The sequence below is a fragment of the Erinaceus europaeus genome, chromosome 9 (assembly GCF_950295315.1).
Source record: "Erinaceus europaeus chromosome 9, mEriEur2.1, whole genome shotgun sequence".
NCBI classification, from domain to species: domain Eukaryota; kingdom Metazoa; phylum Chordata; class Mammalia; order Eulipotyphla; family Erinaceidae; genus Erinaceus; species Erinaceus europaeus.
Window position 1 is genome coordinate 122,668,357 of NC_080170.1, and position 18,124 is coordinate 122,686,480.

Consider the following 18,124-nt stretch of genomic DNA (forward strand, 5'->3'; position numbering starts at 1 on the left):
AACTTATTCCACTCGACTCCCAGCTGCAGGGGGAAGCTTGACAAGCAGTAGAGCAGTGCTGCAGGTGTCTCCCCCCTTCAATTCCCTGGAAGAGACCAAATAAAAAAGAAGCTTCAGCAATAAGAATAAATAAGTAAACAAATAAATAAGATTATTACATGTGAGAGTTTGACAGACAAGAGAGAGGAGACAGAGCACCACTCTTCCACATGTCTGGGACTTGAACCCAGAACCTCAGGCATGAAAGTCTGGGGTTTGGCCAGCTGAATCACTTCCCTAGGGGCTATGACTCAGTTCCTCCCAGAGGGAGCTGTGTTGTTCCTGAGGACCCCCACAGCCTGAGGTCAGGCAAAGATGCCGAGCTCAAACCCAGGACCTCAGGCTTTGTTGTATGTGGGGAGAGCTGGGCTGGCCCAAGGGGAACCCTAAGAACCAGGAGAGTTCTAACACGTGAGCTGCAGAGGCTACTGGGGGTTGGGGGGTATGGAGCAGGCAGGGGGGACCACTGCTGGGAAATTGTGCAGATGCAGTCACATCTGCCATGTTGTCCCCTCAGGCTATTGCTAGTTCCCGTGAGAGTTGGGACATTCTCGGAGCGCCTGTTCTGCCATGTTGGGCCTTCAGGGCATTGTCAATTCCCCCGCAATAGTTGGAATGCTTTGGTTACTCCTCCCCCTTCCCATTCTCTCGAGAGCTATTCCCATAAAAGCCCTTCTTCTGGGAGTCAGGTGGTGGCGCAGTGGGTTAAGCGCATGTGGCGCAAAGCGCAGGGACCGGCGTAAAGATCCTGGTTCGAGCCCCCGGCTCCCCACCTGCAGGGGTGTCGCTTCACAGGCGGTGAAGCAGGTCTGCAGGTGTCTGTCTTTCTCTCCCCATCTGTCTTCCCCGCCTCTCTCCATTTCTCTCTGTCCTATTCAACAACAAACAACATCAACAATGGCAATAATAATAACCACAACGAGGCTACAACAACAAGGGCAACAAAAAAAAAGGGGGGAGAAATGGCCTCCAGGAGTGGTGGATTCATGGTGCAGGCACCGAGCACAGTAATAACCCTGGAGGGAAAAAAAAAATCCCTTCTTCTTCTGCCCCTCGCTCTCTTGCCCGCCTTACACTTCGGTGATTAGACGCAGGGAAGGTTGCTGTGCCAGGCGGCCATTTTTGCTACCTCCACGTGGCCCAAACTGCTGCTCTCTCACCCAACTCGGAGGTGCCAGCGCAAATAAAGGATTGTGTTCCCTTTCTGCTCCAAACCTCCTTTTTTTGCATCCAGTCGCCACCGCAAGCGACAGACCCCCACGGGGGGGGGGGGAGCTTTGGGGGGAACAGACTTGGTGCTAAGCCCTTCAGTGCAGGGAATCAGTCCTTGGGAGGTGGAGTCTGTTCCCTTTCTTTCTAGGGAGAGAAAAACAACTAGAGTGTCACTTTGTTAAATAATTTATGAGAGAAATTGCTGGCGCTCACATGGAGTGCCTCCAACCAGGAGGTAAGCTGCTGGCCTTCCGCTACTGGCTCCAGTGACCACATATAAAGAAGGAAGCACCAGGAGAGATCCTCGTAGGAACGTCTGTTTGTTTAGGGTAGAACACAAGGTTTTATAGCAAACAGAACAAAGGACATTTTTCACATATGTCAGAAGTTAGAGGTTTCTTAAAGGTCAGCTTGCCCCTATAGTGGGGAGGGGTAGGAATGACAAGAATTGATGTGATACCAGAAGGGTCAGAACAATTAGTCTCCATGATGCGGGCATGTTAATTATCCAAAGGAATTAAGCAAAACATAGTGGCTAAACCAGTAGAGTGAGATGAAACAGAGAGAGACAAAGCTTGATATATATCATAGATATCAAAGACAAGCAAGGAAATAGATGTGGGGGTCTCACTGCCAAGTCACTGGCAGGGGTGTATGATAGAGTGGGTTCTCCTATATGATCAAAAGGTGAACTTATAGTGAATGTGTGGACTCTGAAGGACTGTAGTGGACTCTAAGTGAGCCCTCAAGCAGGCAGCCATTTGGCCTGCTAGCAGGGGGAACTAAGTGTGAGAGGCTTGTAGGCTTTCTGTGGGCTTGAGAGACTAACAACTAAGGGGAAACTGAGTCATGGAAGACTTTTCCCTCTTTTTCATCCCTATATGGGAGAGGCCAACAAGTAGGGTGTCTTTCCAGACCTCCATCCAAGGATGGGAGAGCTCCTCTAAGCTCTACCAAGCTTCCACATAGTCCCACAAGAAATAGAGCACATTGTCCTGGCACGTGCAGTGCTGGGGATCAGACTATGAAGCCCTGTCTAGAAGTGGGGCTGGGAAACCTTGTCACTTGTTTTTAATTTTTTTTTAATCTTTATTTGTTTATTGGATAGAGAAACCCCAGAAATCAGGGGGCTGGGCAGTGACACACCGGGTTAAGCACATATAGTATGAAGCACAAGGACCTGCGCTAGGATCCCAGTTCAAGCCCCTGCTCCCCACCTACAGGAGGGTTGCTTCTCAAGCAGTGAGACAGGTCTGCAAGTGTCTTTCTTTCCTTCCCGTTCTCTATTTCTCCCCCTCTCTCAATTTCTCTCTGCCCTATCCAATAAAAAAAAAAATGAAGAAAAGAAACTGGTCGCCAAAAGCAGTGCATTCATAGTGCTGGCACAAGCCCCAGTGATAATCCTGGAGACAAAGAGAAGAAAAGAGAGAGAAGGAGCCAGGAGGTGGTGCAGCGGGTTAAGCACACATGGCAGAAAGCGCAGGGACCGGCATCAGGATCCCAGTTCGAGCCCCCGGCTCCCCACCTGCAGGGGAGTCGCTGCACAGGCGGTGAAGCAGGTCTGCAGGTGTCTGTCTTTCTCTCCCCGTCTCTGTCTTCCCCTCCTCTCTCCATTTCTCTCTGTCCTGTCCAACAACAATGACAGCAATAACAACAACAATAATAACAATGATGATAAATGGGCAACAAAAGGGAAAAATAAAAAATAAATAGATAAGAAGAAAAGAGACATTGAGAGGAAAGGGGCTGATAGGGAGAGAGACACAGAGATATTATCTCATCATTATCTCATCACTCAGGAAGCTTTCCCCCGCAGGTGGGGACCGGGGGCTCAAACCTGGGTTCCTGCACATTATAACATGTGCACTCAACCAGGTGTGCCACCACCCAGTCCCTTGTCTTTCCTTTAGAGAAATATTCTTTTTTATTTGGTACGCAGTTTTTAAAATATTTTTTTTTAATTTATTTATTTATTACTGGCTAGAGACAGAAATTGAAAGGGGAGGGGAAAGATAGACACCTGCAGCTCTACTTCACCACTCGTGAAGCTTTCCCCTTGCAGGTGGGGACCACGGGCTTGAACCTGGGTCCTTGTGCACTGCAGTGTGTGCCCTTAACCAGGTGCACCACCGCCTGACCCCGTTTTTAAATATTTTTCCAGTAGTCCAGTGTCCTAGCCACAGCACCACAGCCCGGGGCAGGGCTGTCCTCTGGCTACATCAGCCCCCAAGCTCCAAAGTGAACCCAGCCAGGGCCTTCCTTTTCCTCTTTTTTCCTTCCTCCGTGTCCTCTTTCCTTCTTCCTCCAACTTCCTCTCTCCTCCAACTTCCTCTCTCCTCCAACTTCCTCTCTCCTCCAACTTCCTCTCCTCCTCCTTTTCCTCCCTTTCTCCTCCTTCTTCCCTCCTGCTTTCCTTCTCCACCAACCTCCCTCCTCTTCCTTCCCATTCTTCCTCCCTCATATTTCTCCTCCTTCTCCTTCCCCCTTCTTCCTCTTCTCCCTCACCCTCAGCCCCCTTTTGTCTCCCCCAGGGCTGAGGAACGGAAACCAGGCGTCCCAGGCTGGCTGGGGCTGGCTGTTGGGGTGACTCAGGGAAGACACCCTGCAGTGCACCCAGCCTCTGACCACTTCCTGCCCAACCAGCTCCACCGCCCTCTGAGGCCCAGAGCAAAGGCAACCAGCACCCGGGGTGTTTTGGCTGTTGTTTTGTTTGTGTTTTTATTGGGGGACGAATGGTTTACAGCAAATACAGTTATAGGTACCTGTTTAAAATTTTTTTCAGTTTTCTGCAAAATCCTCTCCCACCCTCACCCCAACCTAGGTCCTCCTCCACCATCAGGCACCAGGATTTGAAAGCCACCCTACCCCCTTTCCCCAGAATCCTTTGCTTTGGTGCCATCCACCAAACCCAATCCAAGTTCTGCTTTGTGTTTCCCCTTCTGTTCTTATTTCTCAACTTCTGTCCATGAGTGAGATCATCCCATCTTCATCCTTCTCTTTCTGGCTGATCCCACATCACAGGACTCCTTCAAGCGCTACACGGTTTGGAGTAGGGGTGTGTCTCAAGTGTGTGTCACCAGGCTGGTTCCTTCAGGAGAAGCGGCTGGGCTGGTGCACACTGTGACCTCTGAGCCCGGAAGGCAGATGGAACCCCTCCCCCCCACACCCCCACCCAGAGCAACGGAGTGCTCTGACCTCAGACAGTGGCTTCTGTGAGGTGGCACTGACAAGCCTGTCAGACCAGCACCCGCTAAGAAGGGGAGGGTGGCAGGAATGGCGTTGGCTGGGAGCCTACTGGATGGAGTACCTGAGGCTCCAGGTTTAGTTCCTGGTGCTGCTTGTAAGAGAGCTGGCTTCCGGTTCTCTCTCTCTCTCTCTCTCTCTCAACTCACGTATATGATAACTAAAGATAAATCTGTAAAGGCAGAGCTGTACCCTGTTGAGCACACGCCTTATCACGTGCAAGGACCTCGGTTCAAGCCCCAGCTTCCCACCCTCAGGGGGGACACTTCCCAAATGATGAAGCAGGTCTCTCTCTCTCTCTCTCTCTGGTCTCTCTCTTTCTCTCTCTCCCTCTCCCTTTCTCTGTTTCCCCCTCCCCTCTTGATTTCTCTATCAAATGAATAAATGTAGGTCAGGGAGCTGGACTGTGGCACACCCGGTTTAGCCCACATAGTACTATGCTCAAGGACCCACACAAGGACCTGGGTTCGAGCCCTCACTCCCCACCTGTAGAGAGGATACTTCACAAGCGGTGAAGCAGGTCCGCAGGGGTCGCTCTTTCTCTCTTCCTCTCTACTTCCCCCTCCTCTCTCAATTTCTCTCTGTCCTACCCAGTAAAATGGAAAAAATGGCCTCCAGGAGCAGTGGATTCATAGTGCTGTCACCAAGCCCCAATGATAACCCTTGAGGCAAAATACATAAATAAAAAAATAATAAATGTATGTCTTAAAACAACACACAACCTGGCCAGGCAGCTAGAACCCAGCCAAACGGGGGCTTAGGAAGGACGTGGCCGCAGCCCCCAAGCACCCCTGCTGCCTCCTCCTGGGAGCACGAAGGAGCAGGGTGTCCAGTGCCTCCGGGCAGCCAGGGGACAGAAGCCCGTGGTCACTCACTGCTTGTCCCCAGGACTGAACTCTGTTCCAGGTGATTCTGTCTCAGCTGGCCACTTGAAAGCGAGCATGAAAGAGAAGGATGAGCAGAGGGGAGTAGTTCTTCATTGGGAAGTGTCTCCGCCAAGCATCTGCCCGGCTCGGGCGGGGGTGTGTCGGGACCGTGTGTGAGCCTGACAGAGCCTAGGGAGAACCACCCCCGTCCCTGGATGGAGGTCCGAGAAGATAACCTCTGGGTAAGTCTCTCTCAACCGAGGTGAGCATAAGGGGGGAAACTCAGACTTGGTTCTTTCCTTCTTGACTCTCAGGCCCACAGATACCCCAGTACTTCCCTCCATTAACTGCAGGCCACATGGCCGCAGATTTACTCATTCAAAGTCACCTTCTGATCCCAGAAGAACACACCTTATCACACACTTCATCACACACCTCAGACCCCAGACAAGAGAAATGCCAAACTATATGGCTTTTTGATATCCATCTTCTCTCTGTCTCACCCTACGGGTTTAACCCCTCTGCTTCTCTCAAATACCTTTGGATAATTAAGTTGCTTGTGTCATGGAGAATAACTGTCTTGTATCTCATTAATTCCTGTCATACCAGCCCCCTACCTTAGGGGCATGCTGACCGTTAAGAAACTTGTAATTTCTGACATATTTCAACAATAATTAACTTCATTGATTTTCTATTTAACTCAGGTCCACTTTGATAATAAGCGGACTCTAGGATTCTGGGATTCTAGGGCTCAGATTCTAGGCATGCTAAGAGTCCCCTGGTGTCTTTTACTTCGTGTCACCCCTGTCGTGAGCGAGAAAGAACCAGCCTGTTACCTTTCCCCTGGAGACCACCCCACTGGAGAGAGAGAGAGATACCCCGAAAGGGGTGGGGCTGCAGGTGGGCAGAAACAGGTGCACGCGCTGGTGGGTGCATGTGGCAATCAGGGGCTGTCTCCAGAAGCTTTTCTCAGTCCTCAAGGCTCTGCTAGAGGACTGGTGCAGTAGTCTCTTGTTGGTATGCTTCTAATTCTGCTTTTAAAAACCCCTTCTGTTTCATTTGGTTTAATCCCCCCTGCATTCTATTTACATAACACTGTATTCTATTTACATAACCTCTGTTAACAAGCACCACCCTCCCTCCAGGGCATTGGTGGTTCAGTGATAGGATTCTCGCCTACTCCGCCCCCTCTCCTTGTCACACCCTGATTTTCACCAGTCACTTTTCTCTCCACCCTCTCTGCGTCGCATCCTGTTCCCACCCTACTGGGCTAGTATATTTATAAGGACAAGATTGTTTGTAGTTTTTAGTTTAGCTTAGCTCGGCTTAGATTGCCCTGCGTCCTGCATGAATAAAGAGATACTGCGTACAACCCAGCCATGAGTCCCTGGTCGTCTGTTACCCACTGTGAAGCCAGCCCGGCGAAAACAACAGTCTCTCCCTCCCTCTTTCTCTCTCTCTCTCTCTCCCTCCCTCCCTCACTCTCTCTTGCACTCTCTCTGAAATCAGGAGAATGAAGCAGTCAACCCAGGAGCTGTGATAGCTTCAGGACAAGGCTATGCCCTGACTCAAAGCCCATGTGTAGCTTTAGCTTAAAGCCCGTGCTTTGCACACGGCACCTTCTACACCTGTTGTGGATGATGAGAGGATGTTGCTGTATTCATCGTGGATGGAATGCTGACACCGCCATTGCTGTATTCATCCGTGGATGGAATGCTGACCCCTGATGTAACAATGCTGATTGCATCAGCCCAGGGCATAAAGGCTGTTTGGAGACTGATGGATGGATGGAAGAGAGGCCAGACTGGCAGGATGGGAGCCTGGTGGCCCTCGGGGATATGGAGGCCTCCTCTCTTGACAATAAAGAGAACACTAAATGGGGTCATAATGGGGGCCTGGTGGCCTCAGCCTCTCTCTCTCTCTCTCTGTCTGGTTCCATGTGCTTTCTTTCATGTGCTAAAGGCCTCACCTCCTGTAGGGAAGGTTGAGCTGGGTGGAACCTCCCATTGAAAGATGGGTGTCTGAGGAACACGGTCTTCCTGTCAGCCTCTTTCTACCAGAGACTGAGCATGGGAGAGAACAGCCTTCAGGCTCAGCTTCACCTGTCAGACTCTCTGCCTCACAGGGACTCTGCACTCCCAATACAGGAGCTGACTTCCTTGTCTTTTAACCAAATGGTCTGCTTATTGAAAAACTACCAGAAATTATTATATCTGACCCATCTTCTCTCCGCGCCCTCTGTCTGCTAGCCATGGATAACCCTACTTCCTCATTCCCAAAACAGCTCTCCTGCTCATACAGATGCTATCAGAGGCCCCTTTTCTCACTTCTTTCTTCTTGCCCTTCTGAATAAGACGATAACCAAATCTCACCTTTCTGACAGGCAAGGACCCCTACACCCATGCACAGCAAAGCCTAGCTGCCTCATTCCTTAGATCACTCACCTGAGAGTTTTCCCAACCCCTTACCTCTCTCTGCCCCTTTTCTGTTTTAACCATATACGGTATAAACAAGCTACCTCCTTCTGCAACCCCTTAAAAGCCTGGCATCTCTGATCAATAAATGGATCATTGCCATCAGCTTGGTCTCCAGGTCACCTCTTGTATCCGACACAGAGTGAGCTCCGTAAGACTCAGCCCCTGCTGCCTCGGGTGACATTCTCCTAGACCCCCACATCTGGTGCACAACAGGGTGGGCACGCCAGGAGTCTATGCCTGAGAAGAGGCCTCCCCACAAGAAGAACGGCAACCTCTCTCATCCTCTGATCAGATGGTTCTCGTCTGGCAGATGGTTCGCAAAAAGAGACCCTGGTGCAGAGCAGATGAATGTGCAGAGGTTGTAGGAAAGCAGAGTGGCAGTTCCCGAAAGAGTTCAAGATAGAATGAACACGTGACCCAGAGACTTCACTGAAAAATAACCAAGGGAGTCAGGTGGTAGTGCAACGGGTTAAGCACACGTGGTGCAACATGCAAGAACTGGTGTAAGGATCCCGGTTCCAGACTCCGGCTCCCCACCTGCAGGGGAGTCACTTCACAAGCAGTGAAGCAGGTTTGCAGGTGTCTGTCTTTCTCTCCCCCTCTCTGTCTTCCCCTCCTCTCTCCATTTCTCTCTGTCCTATCTAACAATGAGGACAGCAATAACAACAACAATAACTACAACAACAATAAAAAAAACAAGGGCAACAAAAAGGAAAACAAAAATTTTTTAAAAATTAAAAATGAAAAAAAAAATAATCAAGAAGGGCTGGGTGGTGGCTGACCTGGTCGAGGGCACACATTATAGTGTACAAGGACTTAATTTAAACCCTTGGTCTCCACCTGCAGGGGCAAAGTTTCATAAGTGGTGAGACAGTGCTGTAGGTGTGTCTTTCTCTCTAGCTTCTCTTCCCCTCTCAATTTCTCTCTGTCTCTATTCAAAATAAAGAAAAAATTTTAAATGATAATGTTAACAAAAATAACTGAGAGGGGCCAAGGAAATAGCATAGTGGTTATGCAAAAGTTATTACTTTAATCAGATCATTATTCTGTTCTGATTTACGGTGATGCCAAGGATTGAACCTGGGGCTTTAGAACCTCAGACATGAAAGTCTTGCATAATCATTAAATTATCCCCCTTTCCCCACCCTACGGCAAAATTTTCAACTAGAGACAGAAGCAGTGACCACAGCACCAAAGCTTCCCCCAGCTCTCTTCCTCTCTCCCTCATAAATATCTGCAACAACAATAACAAAGTGAGGATTGGTGAGCTGGAGAGGTAGCACAGGGATTACACAACAGACTTCTATGCCTGAGGCTCTGGAGTCCCAAGTTCAATCCCAGGCACCACCACAAGCCTAAGCTGATCAGGGCTCTGGTCTAAAACAAGGAAAAGCTGAGGGCTAGAACTTCCACTTCTCTCTCTCGCTCTTTAATATTCTTAGTTACTTATTAATGAGAGGGATAGAAAGAGAGATAAAGGACCAGACATCACCCTGGTGCACGTGCTGCCGGGGATAGAACTCAGGACCTCATGCTTGAGAGTCGATTGCTTTATCCACTGTGCCACCTTCAGACCACGCAATGCCCACTACTCTCATGATCACATCTATAACTCCTCCTGGCTTTTCTTCCTAAATTCAACCCCAAGCAAAAGGGAGGTAAAAATTAACAAGTTTGGCCCACCAATGAGGAATCTGAAGAGCTCTTGGAACTCCCTGTACACTTTTTGGCCATTATTATGGTCCCTAAACAGTGTATGGGCCCCCCTCTAAGACTACCACCTCAAAGAGAGTGAGAATACCGACTCAGATAGCGAGTCTGACCCAAGCACTCTAGAAGCAGCTATCCAAGATTTAAAAGAACAGATCTCTCTTTTAGCCCAGTCACAGGCGAGTGCCCCTGGGCCTGCCTCTAAAAACCCCTTCCTCCAGCCTCCCCTTCTGCCACACCCCGAGCCTGTCACGCCATAAGTTTGATGGGATTCTCGGGTCAATTAGATAATCATTACCAACCGGAGAAATGGGTCGCTTCACTGCCCCTGTTGCATTGACTGTGCCACAAGGTTGCTCTGATTTTCTCTCACTCTCTGCTATTCTCATTAATAAAGAAAACTTTAAGGGGCGGGGTGGTGACGCACATGTGACATCTGGGTATGAGCCCCTGGTTCCCACCTAAAGGGGGAAAGCTTTGCATGTGGTGAAGCAGGGCTGCGGGTGTCTCTCTGTCTTTTTTCCTCTCTGTATCCCCCCCCCCTCTCAATTTCTAGCTGTCTCTATCCAGTAAGTGAAGATAGTAAAGAATTGAAAATCTTTTTTTTTCCTCCAGGATTATTGCTGGGGCTTGGTGGTGCCAGTACTGTGAATCCACCGCTCCTAGAGGCTGTTTTTCCCCCTTCTGTTGCCCTTGTTGTTTATCATTGTTGTTACTGCTGTCCTTGTTGTTGGACAGGACAGAGAGAAATGGAGAGAGATGGGGAAGACATAGAGGGGGAGAAAAAGATAGACACCTGCAGACCTGCTTCACTGCTTGTGAGGTCACCCCCCCGCGCAGGTGGGGAACCAGGTGCTCCAACCGGGATCCTTATGCTGGTCCTTTATTTTGTACCATGTGTGCTTAACCCACTGTGCTACCGCTCGACCCCCCAAAAAAGAAATCTTTCAAATATGAGTAAGCATTTACAAGCCTCACATTAAAATAATTAGATAAAAGCAAAAGCACATGTTGCAGAAAAAGTAGGTAAAGTCCCATATTGTAAAATATATTTATCTTGGAGTCACATACACCAAGTATGTCCTGATGAAGGGATGAAAGGTCAATGTTATACTTCATACTTCTCATTGTTTACATCTGCAGAAAGAAAATACATCACCTGCAAACCATAAGCACTCAATGGATATATATATATATATATTTAAAATTTTAAAACTATTTATTTGATAGTACAGAGAGAAATTAAGAGGGAAGGGGAGAGAGGCAGAGAGACATCTGCAGCACTGCTTCTCTGTTCCTAAAGATTTCCTCCCTGCAGGTGGCGACTGGGGGCTTGAACCCAGGCCCTTGTGCACCTTGAACCCAGGTCCTTGTGTAATATGTGCACTTAACTAGGTCCCTCAACAGATACTTCTAAAAGCCTTTTGATCTTTTCCTCCTAATAGTATCTTGACTGTCCTTGACTTTTATCATTTCTGTTTCCTGAATACTTAGCTCAATTTTCAGTTACAAGTCAACACTGGCATGCACAAGTGAAAGGAATCTTATCATCAGGATGGCACATTCTAGGGAAAATCCCCCAAAGTACATATTCTTGTAAGCACTTGATTCATTACTAAAATTTCAGATCACACTGTGTGCATCTCAGGAGGTGGTACAGTACAGATGGAGTGTTGGATTCTTAAGTATGAGGTCCTGAGTTCAGTCCCCTGCATCACATGCACCAGAATGATATTCTATTTCTCTCTTCTCTTTTCTCATAAATAAGCAGATAGGTCTAAGGAGATTGCACAGTCGCTATGCAAAGGACTTGCATGTCTGAAGTTCTAAGGTCTCAGGTTCAGTCTTCATCAAAACCCCCAGCTGGAGCTGAGCTGGGCTCTGGTTCCTCCCCCCCCCCCCCTTACCGGTCCCTGTTCGGGCGCCAGATGCCGGGCTTGCTTCTCGGGCAGGAGAGAGATGACCAGGAACTCATGGCTGAGCCGGAACGCAATATGCCCTTGTTTATTAATCAGATACATCATCTTTTATGTATCCCTTCACAGGAAGTGGCAAGGGGAAAGGAAATGACTAGCAGAGGGGGCGGAGCAAAAAAAAGAGCTCCAACAGAACATAGCAAGCTTCCATCTAACCAGTGGGGATTAAACCAATACCCTGCAGGCAGGGCAGGTCTCAGGCAAAACAGTGATTATGTAAATAGACCACAACATCAAGCAATACAGCAGACCCGGAGTATGAACAACACTCTCTCTGTATCTCTTTCATTAAAATAAATAAAAATAAAGGTAGATAAGTGGGGTGACGCTCTATGCCCTGACACAGTGGTGACGCCAGCTTTGGTGACAGGAGGCTGGCAGAGTGTGCAGTGGTCTGCGCAGGCGCATGGTGGACTCTAGGTGAATCCAGACTGCTGCTGTGCAAAGCACTGTGGGTAGGCTGAATCGACTTAAAAGGACAGCAGCTGGAACTCTGGGGGCTTTGGCTGCGGCTTCTTCTCCTGCTCAGATGCCTCTCGGCAGAGGTGCCCCAGGCCTCCATCCGCCATGGCTACTTCTCCTGGGAACTGAGCACCTGTGACTCTGCTAGCTGGTAAACTTTTAGACTCCTCACAGCCATGAGCACCTTTACCAAAGCTTATAATTGTTTGTCTTATGGGACTAAACTTTGATAACCATATTCAGACTTTATAGACCTAGCATACACTTAACCCTTGATGATTTGTTTATTTTGCCTTTTACCTGTTTCGCCCTAATACACCGTGTATTGATTACACCAGTTCCCAGCTCCCGCTGTGAATTCTCCTATATGCGCCACAAGCAGCCCCAACCCCCATACCTCTTCTTAAGTTAATTTACAACAGACAAGTAAATAAATAAATAAGCCATCATGTTGCCCACTGGATGTGTGGGATGCTGCTTTCTGTACATTTCATGCCTGGTCCAGTTGAGTGCCTCCAGGCCACCTGTTAAGTCCAGCAGAGAGCATCCAATCTCTTTTTTATTATTAGTGATTTGACAGTGACTTACAAAATTATCAAATAACAGGGCCATAACTCCACCCCTTTCCCACCATCAGAGTTCCCATTCTCTCCACTGGAAGCTGCAGTAGTTCTCCCAAGGTCACGAATATGGGTTGACTATTACTTCTTTTAAAAAATTTTTTACTAATTTATTTTCCCTTTCGTGGCCCTTGTGGGTTGACTATTGTTTCTATGTCTGTCTGTCTATCATCTATCTGTCTATTTTTCTATGGTTTTGCCTTCTCTTCCTAAGTCACACCTACTACGTCTGAGTCCTTCCTTCCTTTTTTTTTTTTTTTTCCCCTTCTTCTCTCCCCGGGTCTTGATGGAGTTGGAGTTCAGAGCTCTGTGGCTATCTTCCCCTAACATTTACCCCTCCATGAGAATGGATCAAAATTCTTTATGGGAAAGAGAAGGTGGAAGGTCTGGCTTCCGTAATTGCTTCTCCGCTGGACGTCGGCAATGGGCGTCAGCAGGTGGATCCATACCCCCTTCTCTCTCTCTCTCTCTCTTTTTCTCCCTCCAGGGTCATTGCTGGGCTCGGTGCCTGCACCATGAATCCACCGCTCCTGGAGGCCATTTTTTCCCCTTTTGTTGCTCTTGTTGTTGTAGCCTCGTTGTGGTTATTATTATTGCCATTGTTGATGTTGTTCGTTGTTGGACGGGACAGAGAGAAATGGAGAGAGCAGGGGAAGACAGAGAGGGGGAGAGAAAGAAAGACAGACACCTGCAGACCTGCTTCTCCGCCTGGGAAGCGACTCCCCTGCAGGTGGAGAGCCGGGGGCTCGAACCGGGATCCTCACGCGGGTCCTTGCGCTTTGCGCCCCCCTGCGCTTAGCCCGCTGCGGCCCCGCCCGACCCCCTCTCTCTTTCTCTTAAGCATCCGATCGCTGAGTTCGCAGGTGCAGCCGGCCCGGGGCTCCGCGCATGCGCCCCGCGTCTGCCTCCACCCTGCGGGGTGGTGCCCCTTCCCAGTTCCGCCGCGCCCGGAGGCGGAAGTGAGAGGGCGTGACCTCCAGGCGGCCCGCCCCGGAAGTGGGCGTGGCCCCGCGCTCCCCAGTGTCGTCCCCACCGCCTCCCCGTCGGGCTGCGGCTCGGGCGGCTCCTGGCATTGTAACTCGCTCAAGATGGCGGCGCAGCCACCCAGCGGGATCCGCCTGAGCGCGGTGAGCAGCCGCGAGGGGAGGAGCGGGCCGGGTCCCCGGGGGCCGGCGAGGGGAGGCGGGCCGTGGGCGGCGGCGACCCGGCGGCCGGGCGAGGCGAGGCGAGGCGGGGCGGGGCGGGGCGGGGCGGGGGGCGGCCTGGTCGCTGCGGGCGGCGGGGGTCGCGGCGGCGAGAGGAGCGCGGCCCCTTCCTCCCGGCCGCCCGCAGGAGGCCTCGCGGCTGCGGAGCGAGAGGCCCGGGGGGGGGGGGCGACGGGGGACCCCGCGGTGTGGGGCGCGCGGGCTGCCCGGCTTCCTGGCGGCCTCCGCTCCCCCTCCCCCTCCGCCGCTGCCTCCTCCAGGGAGCCCTCCGGGGCGGTGGGTGCCCCCGAGAGGGAAGCTGGCCCCCTCCCCACAAGGAGAAGTTGGTGGGGGGGGCTGGGGGCTGCCGGGGCCGCCCGCTCGCTCCGCCCGAGTCCGCCGCACCTGTTGGCTCCCTACCCGCCCCCCCCCCGCGCGCTGTATTATTATTATTACTACTACTATTATTATTATTTAAACGTCTGTCCGTCCGTCTCTTATTTTCCAGTCTGAGAGGTGTGGAAATGATGTCTGGCTTGCCTTGGCGTCTCTTTCTCGGGCTGTGGATGAAGTTAAACGAGCCCGAGGGGTGTGTGTGTGTGTGTGTGTGTGTGTGTGTGTGTGTGTCCGTCCGTCACCACCACCACCGGCACCGTGTCACTCATTGATTTCTTGGGATTTAAAATATGTACTTTTTAGGAGCAGGGTGGTGGTGATGCCAAAAAAAAAAAAAAAAAAAAAAGAAGAAAGAAAGAGAGAGAGAAAGAAAGAAAGAAAGAAAGAAAGTCTCCCGCCCGAGGCTCCAAAGTCCCCCAGATTCAGTTCCTCCTGCGCCACCGTAAGCCCGAGAGAGAGAGAGAGAGAGAGAGAGAGAGAGAGAGCTGAGCTGGTGACAAAGAAGAAGCATAAACACTCAACATAGTGCTACTTGTTTATACCCTGTGTCCCGCTCCGCTCCCGGGCCAGGTAGAATTCTGCTGAATCTCAGATGGTGGTTTTTTTGTTTGTTTTTTGTTTTTTTTAAATGTCTTTATTTATTTTTAAGGATTTATTTATTGCATGAGAAAGAGAGGAGAGGAAGAACCAGACGTGACTGTGTGTTCATGTGCTGCCGGGGATTGAACTCGGGACCTCGTAGTTGAGAGTCCCAACTCTTTGAATTTTTTTTTTTTTTAATATCTTTTTTTTTTTTTTTTTTTAAATTTTTCTTCTGTTTTGTTGGCCTTGTTTTATTGTTGTAGTTATTATTGTTGTTGTTGATGTCATCATTGTGGGATAGTTCAGAGAGATATGGAGAGAGGAGGGGAAGACAAAAGAGGGGGAGAGACAGACAGACACCTGCAGACCTGCTTCACCGCCCGGGAAGCGACTCCCCTGCAGGTGGGGAGCCGGGGGGGGGGGCTCGAACCCAGATCCTCCCGCGGGTCCTCGTGCTTTGCGCCCCCGCCCGTCCCCGCGAATCCGACTCTTGATCCTGTGCGCCGCTCGCGGCCCTCTCAGGTGTTCTTTGTGTCTGCGTGGCAGGTGCGGGGCTCCCCACCTGGCTTACAGGTGAGGTCGGTTCTGATCATCGGAGCGGAGGAGGCGGCGGCATGAGTGGCCCTGGCCCGAAACACGGCTGCCCACACCCGGCGCCTCTGCGCAGAACTGGACGCTCTGCCCGGTTCCGTCTGGGACCCGCGTCCTGGCCCGGAAAGTGTTTGGCGAGAGAGGGAGCTGTTTGCGCCGTCGCCTTTTAGCTGTGCATTTTCTTATTCCCACCCAGGGCCCTCTCCGTCTCGGAGGTGAGAAAGGGAGCGAAACCCCGGCGTCAGATGGTTTCATTGTTTAAATTCCTGGCTAGAGACCCAGCCAGAGGGGCGCGCACACCCACAGCCCTGAAGCTTTCTTCTCCGAGGTGATGGGGAACAGGGTCCGACCCGGGTCACGCACAGACCCCAGCCAGCTGCTTCGCCCGCCCCAGGGTCCAGGGGCCGCGGCGGCCGGAAAGGCTGGGGGCGCGGGGCTCTGCTCCGCTCTGCTCAGCGACCGTCCGTCCGTCCGTCCGTCTGCTGGGAGCCGTGTGCACCTTCCAGCCGAGTCCCCACCGGCGCCTGTGCTCGGGCGGCAGCTGGCAAACGAGCTTCGGGCCTAAGCCAGCTTGCCACCTGCTCCGCGCCCCCCACCCCCTTGCCTCTTTCTTTTTGGTATCACCCAGGAGCTAAAATAATGACTCATACGTGATTGAGGGAAAAAAACACTAAAGCGTGGTATTTCGTGACGTGAAAATTCTCTGCTGAGAGACACTCGGGCTTGTGTAGATTCCTTGGCGTGTAAGTGGCCTCGCCGGCCGTTTAGTGTGCGCTTGTCCAGTGCTGCCTGGGGCAGGGGGCTAGGAATTGAGTGCCACAGCACCCACAAAACCAGGCACAGTGGCTGTATGCAATTTTTTAAAAAGCACATTAAGTCCCAGAGTGGAATGTAGATTGACAAGAGCTTCAAGCTTTTTTTTTTTTTTCCCTTTACATTTCTTTTTCTTTTGTAAAGGTTCATTTTATTTGTTACATGTGAGAGTTTCCCACCAGAGAGAGAAGCCAGGGGACCAGCACTCCGATACCTGCGGTGCTGGGGATTGAACTCCCAACCAGGTGTGCTAGCCTGATGCTTTACAACTGAGCTGTCGCCCGGCACTTGCCTTCCTGTCTGAATAAAATGCCGGTGCCGCTGTTTGGGCTGGTTTTCCAGAATTGCTGTCGGGGTTTGGCGCACTCTCGCGCGCACTCTCTCGCTCTCCCTTCCTTCCAGGCTTGCGCCTCTGTTTCTTGTTGAGTTGCAACAGGCCCGCGGTCCGTCTGTCATCGTCTGCGTCTGAGCCGACCAGAGCTGCTGCTGGCTTGTTGTTTGGGGGCAGCCTTCTGGTTTCCCTGAAGCTAATGATTGATTTGCAGTTTGTTTGCTTCTCTGCTGCTTTTTCTGTCCTGGTCACTGTGTCGTCTACATTTTGAGAGGCCTGGACTATCTTTTCCAGACACACCTGGTGTTTTGTTGCCTCATTTGTGATGTGAGCACTTTTTTTTTTTTTTTAATGTTTAGTGAGAGATAGAGATAGGTAGATAAGATAGGTAGATAAGAGACCAGAACACTCTGCTCAGCTCTGGCTGATGATAGTGCTGGCAATGGAACCTGGGACCTGGGAGCTTCAGGTATGAAAGTCTTTGTAGAACCATGATTGCTTCCTCCACACAGGGGACTTCACCTCTATCTCGCCCTCTCCCTCGCCCTCTCCCTCTCCCTCTCCTCCCTCTCCCTCTCCCTCTCTTTACTTTACTTATTATTGGGTAGAGACAGAAATTGAGAGGGAAGGGGGCTTAAAGAGAGAGACAGAGACACCTGCAGCCCTGCTTCACCACTCGTGAAGTTTCCCCCTTGCAGGGACTTGAACCCGGGTCCATTGTGCATTCTAATGGGTGCACTTAACCAGATGCACCACCACCCGGCCCCTCCCTTTTGTATTTTTCTTGAAACTTCCTTTTCCGTCACCCCTCTTGGGGTTTGCTGCTAACACTGGTTCAGTGGCTGAGCTCACAGGCTGGCCAGTAGCTGGGCCTGTGACTTCCGGCAGGTTGCTTCACCTCTGGGCCTGACTTTGCAGTCTCCAGGGTAGGAAGGGAATCTTACCTTCTGTAGAGTGTAGTTGTCAAACTTAGATGAGCAGGCTGGAGAGATGGCACTCACTGGTGGTTGTGCAGAAGTTCATGCCTGAGACCCTCAAGTCCCAGGTTCAGTTCCCAGCACCACCATAAGCCAGAGCTGAGGAGTGCTTTAATTAATAAATTAATTTTAAAGATTTTATTTATTTATGAGAAAGGGGAGAGAAGGAACCAGATGTCACTCTGGCACGTGTGCTGCCGGGGATCGAACTCGGGACCTCATGCTTGAGAGTCCTAAGCCCTATCATTGTGCCGGCTCCCAGACCACTAATTTATTTATTTTAAGATATTTTTAAAACTTCATTTTATAGGGTAGAGAGAAGTTGCGAGGGAAAAGGGAAAGAGACAGATCCCTGCGGCAGGCACTCCTTCACCGCTGCTTCATGAAGCCTTCCCCCTGCAGGTGGGGGCTGGGGGCCTGAACCCAGGTCCTCATGCACTTAACTCCGTGTGCCTCTGCCCAGCCCCCCTAAAAGAATCAGTGGGACCAGAGCCCTGCTCAGCTCTGGCTTCTGGTGGTGCTGGGGGTTGAACCTGTGACCTCAGAGCCTCAGGCATGAAAAATCTCTTTACATAACCATTATGCTATTTCTGCAGCCTCTACTTAACAAGGATGAACAAGTCCGCAGAAGGGCCCAGCCAGGGT

General features: G+C 50.8%; 1 protein-coding gene across 2 annotated transcripts in view; it reads left to right on the plus strand.

Moving 5' to 3' along the window:
• The first annotated feature begins 13,592 nt into the window (after positions 1-13,592).
• MORC3 (MORC family CW-type zinc finger 3) overlaps positions 13,593-18,124 on the plus strand; it is a 38,980-nt gene continuing 34,448 nt past the window's right edge. For both annotated transcript variants that reach the window (XM_060198690.1, XM_060198691.1), the window contains exon 1: positions 13,593-13,732. In XM_060198690.1, coding sequence (XP_060054673.1) covers positions 13,694-13,732 — 39 coding nt within the window. In that variant the 5' untranslated portion in view covers positions 13,593-13,693. The remainder of the gene's footprint in view (positions 13,733-18,124) is intronic.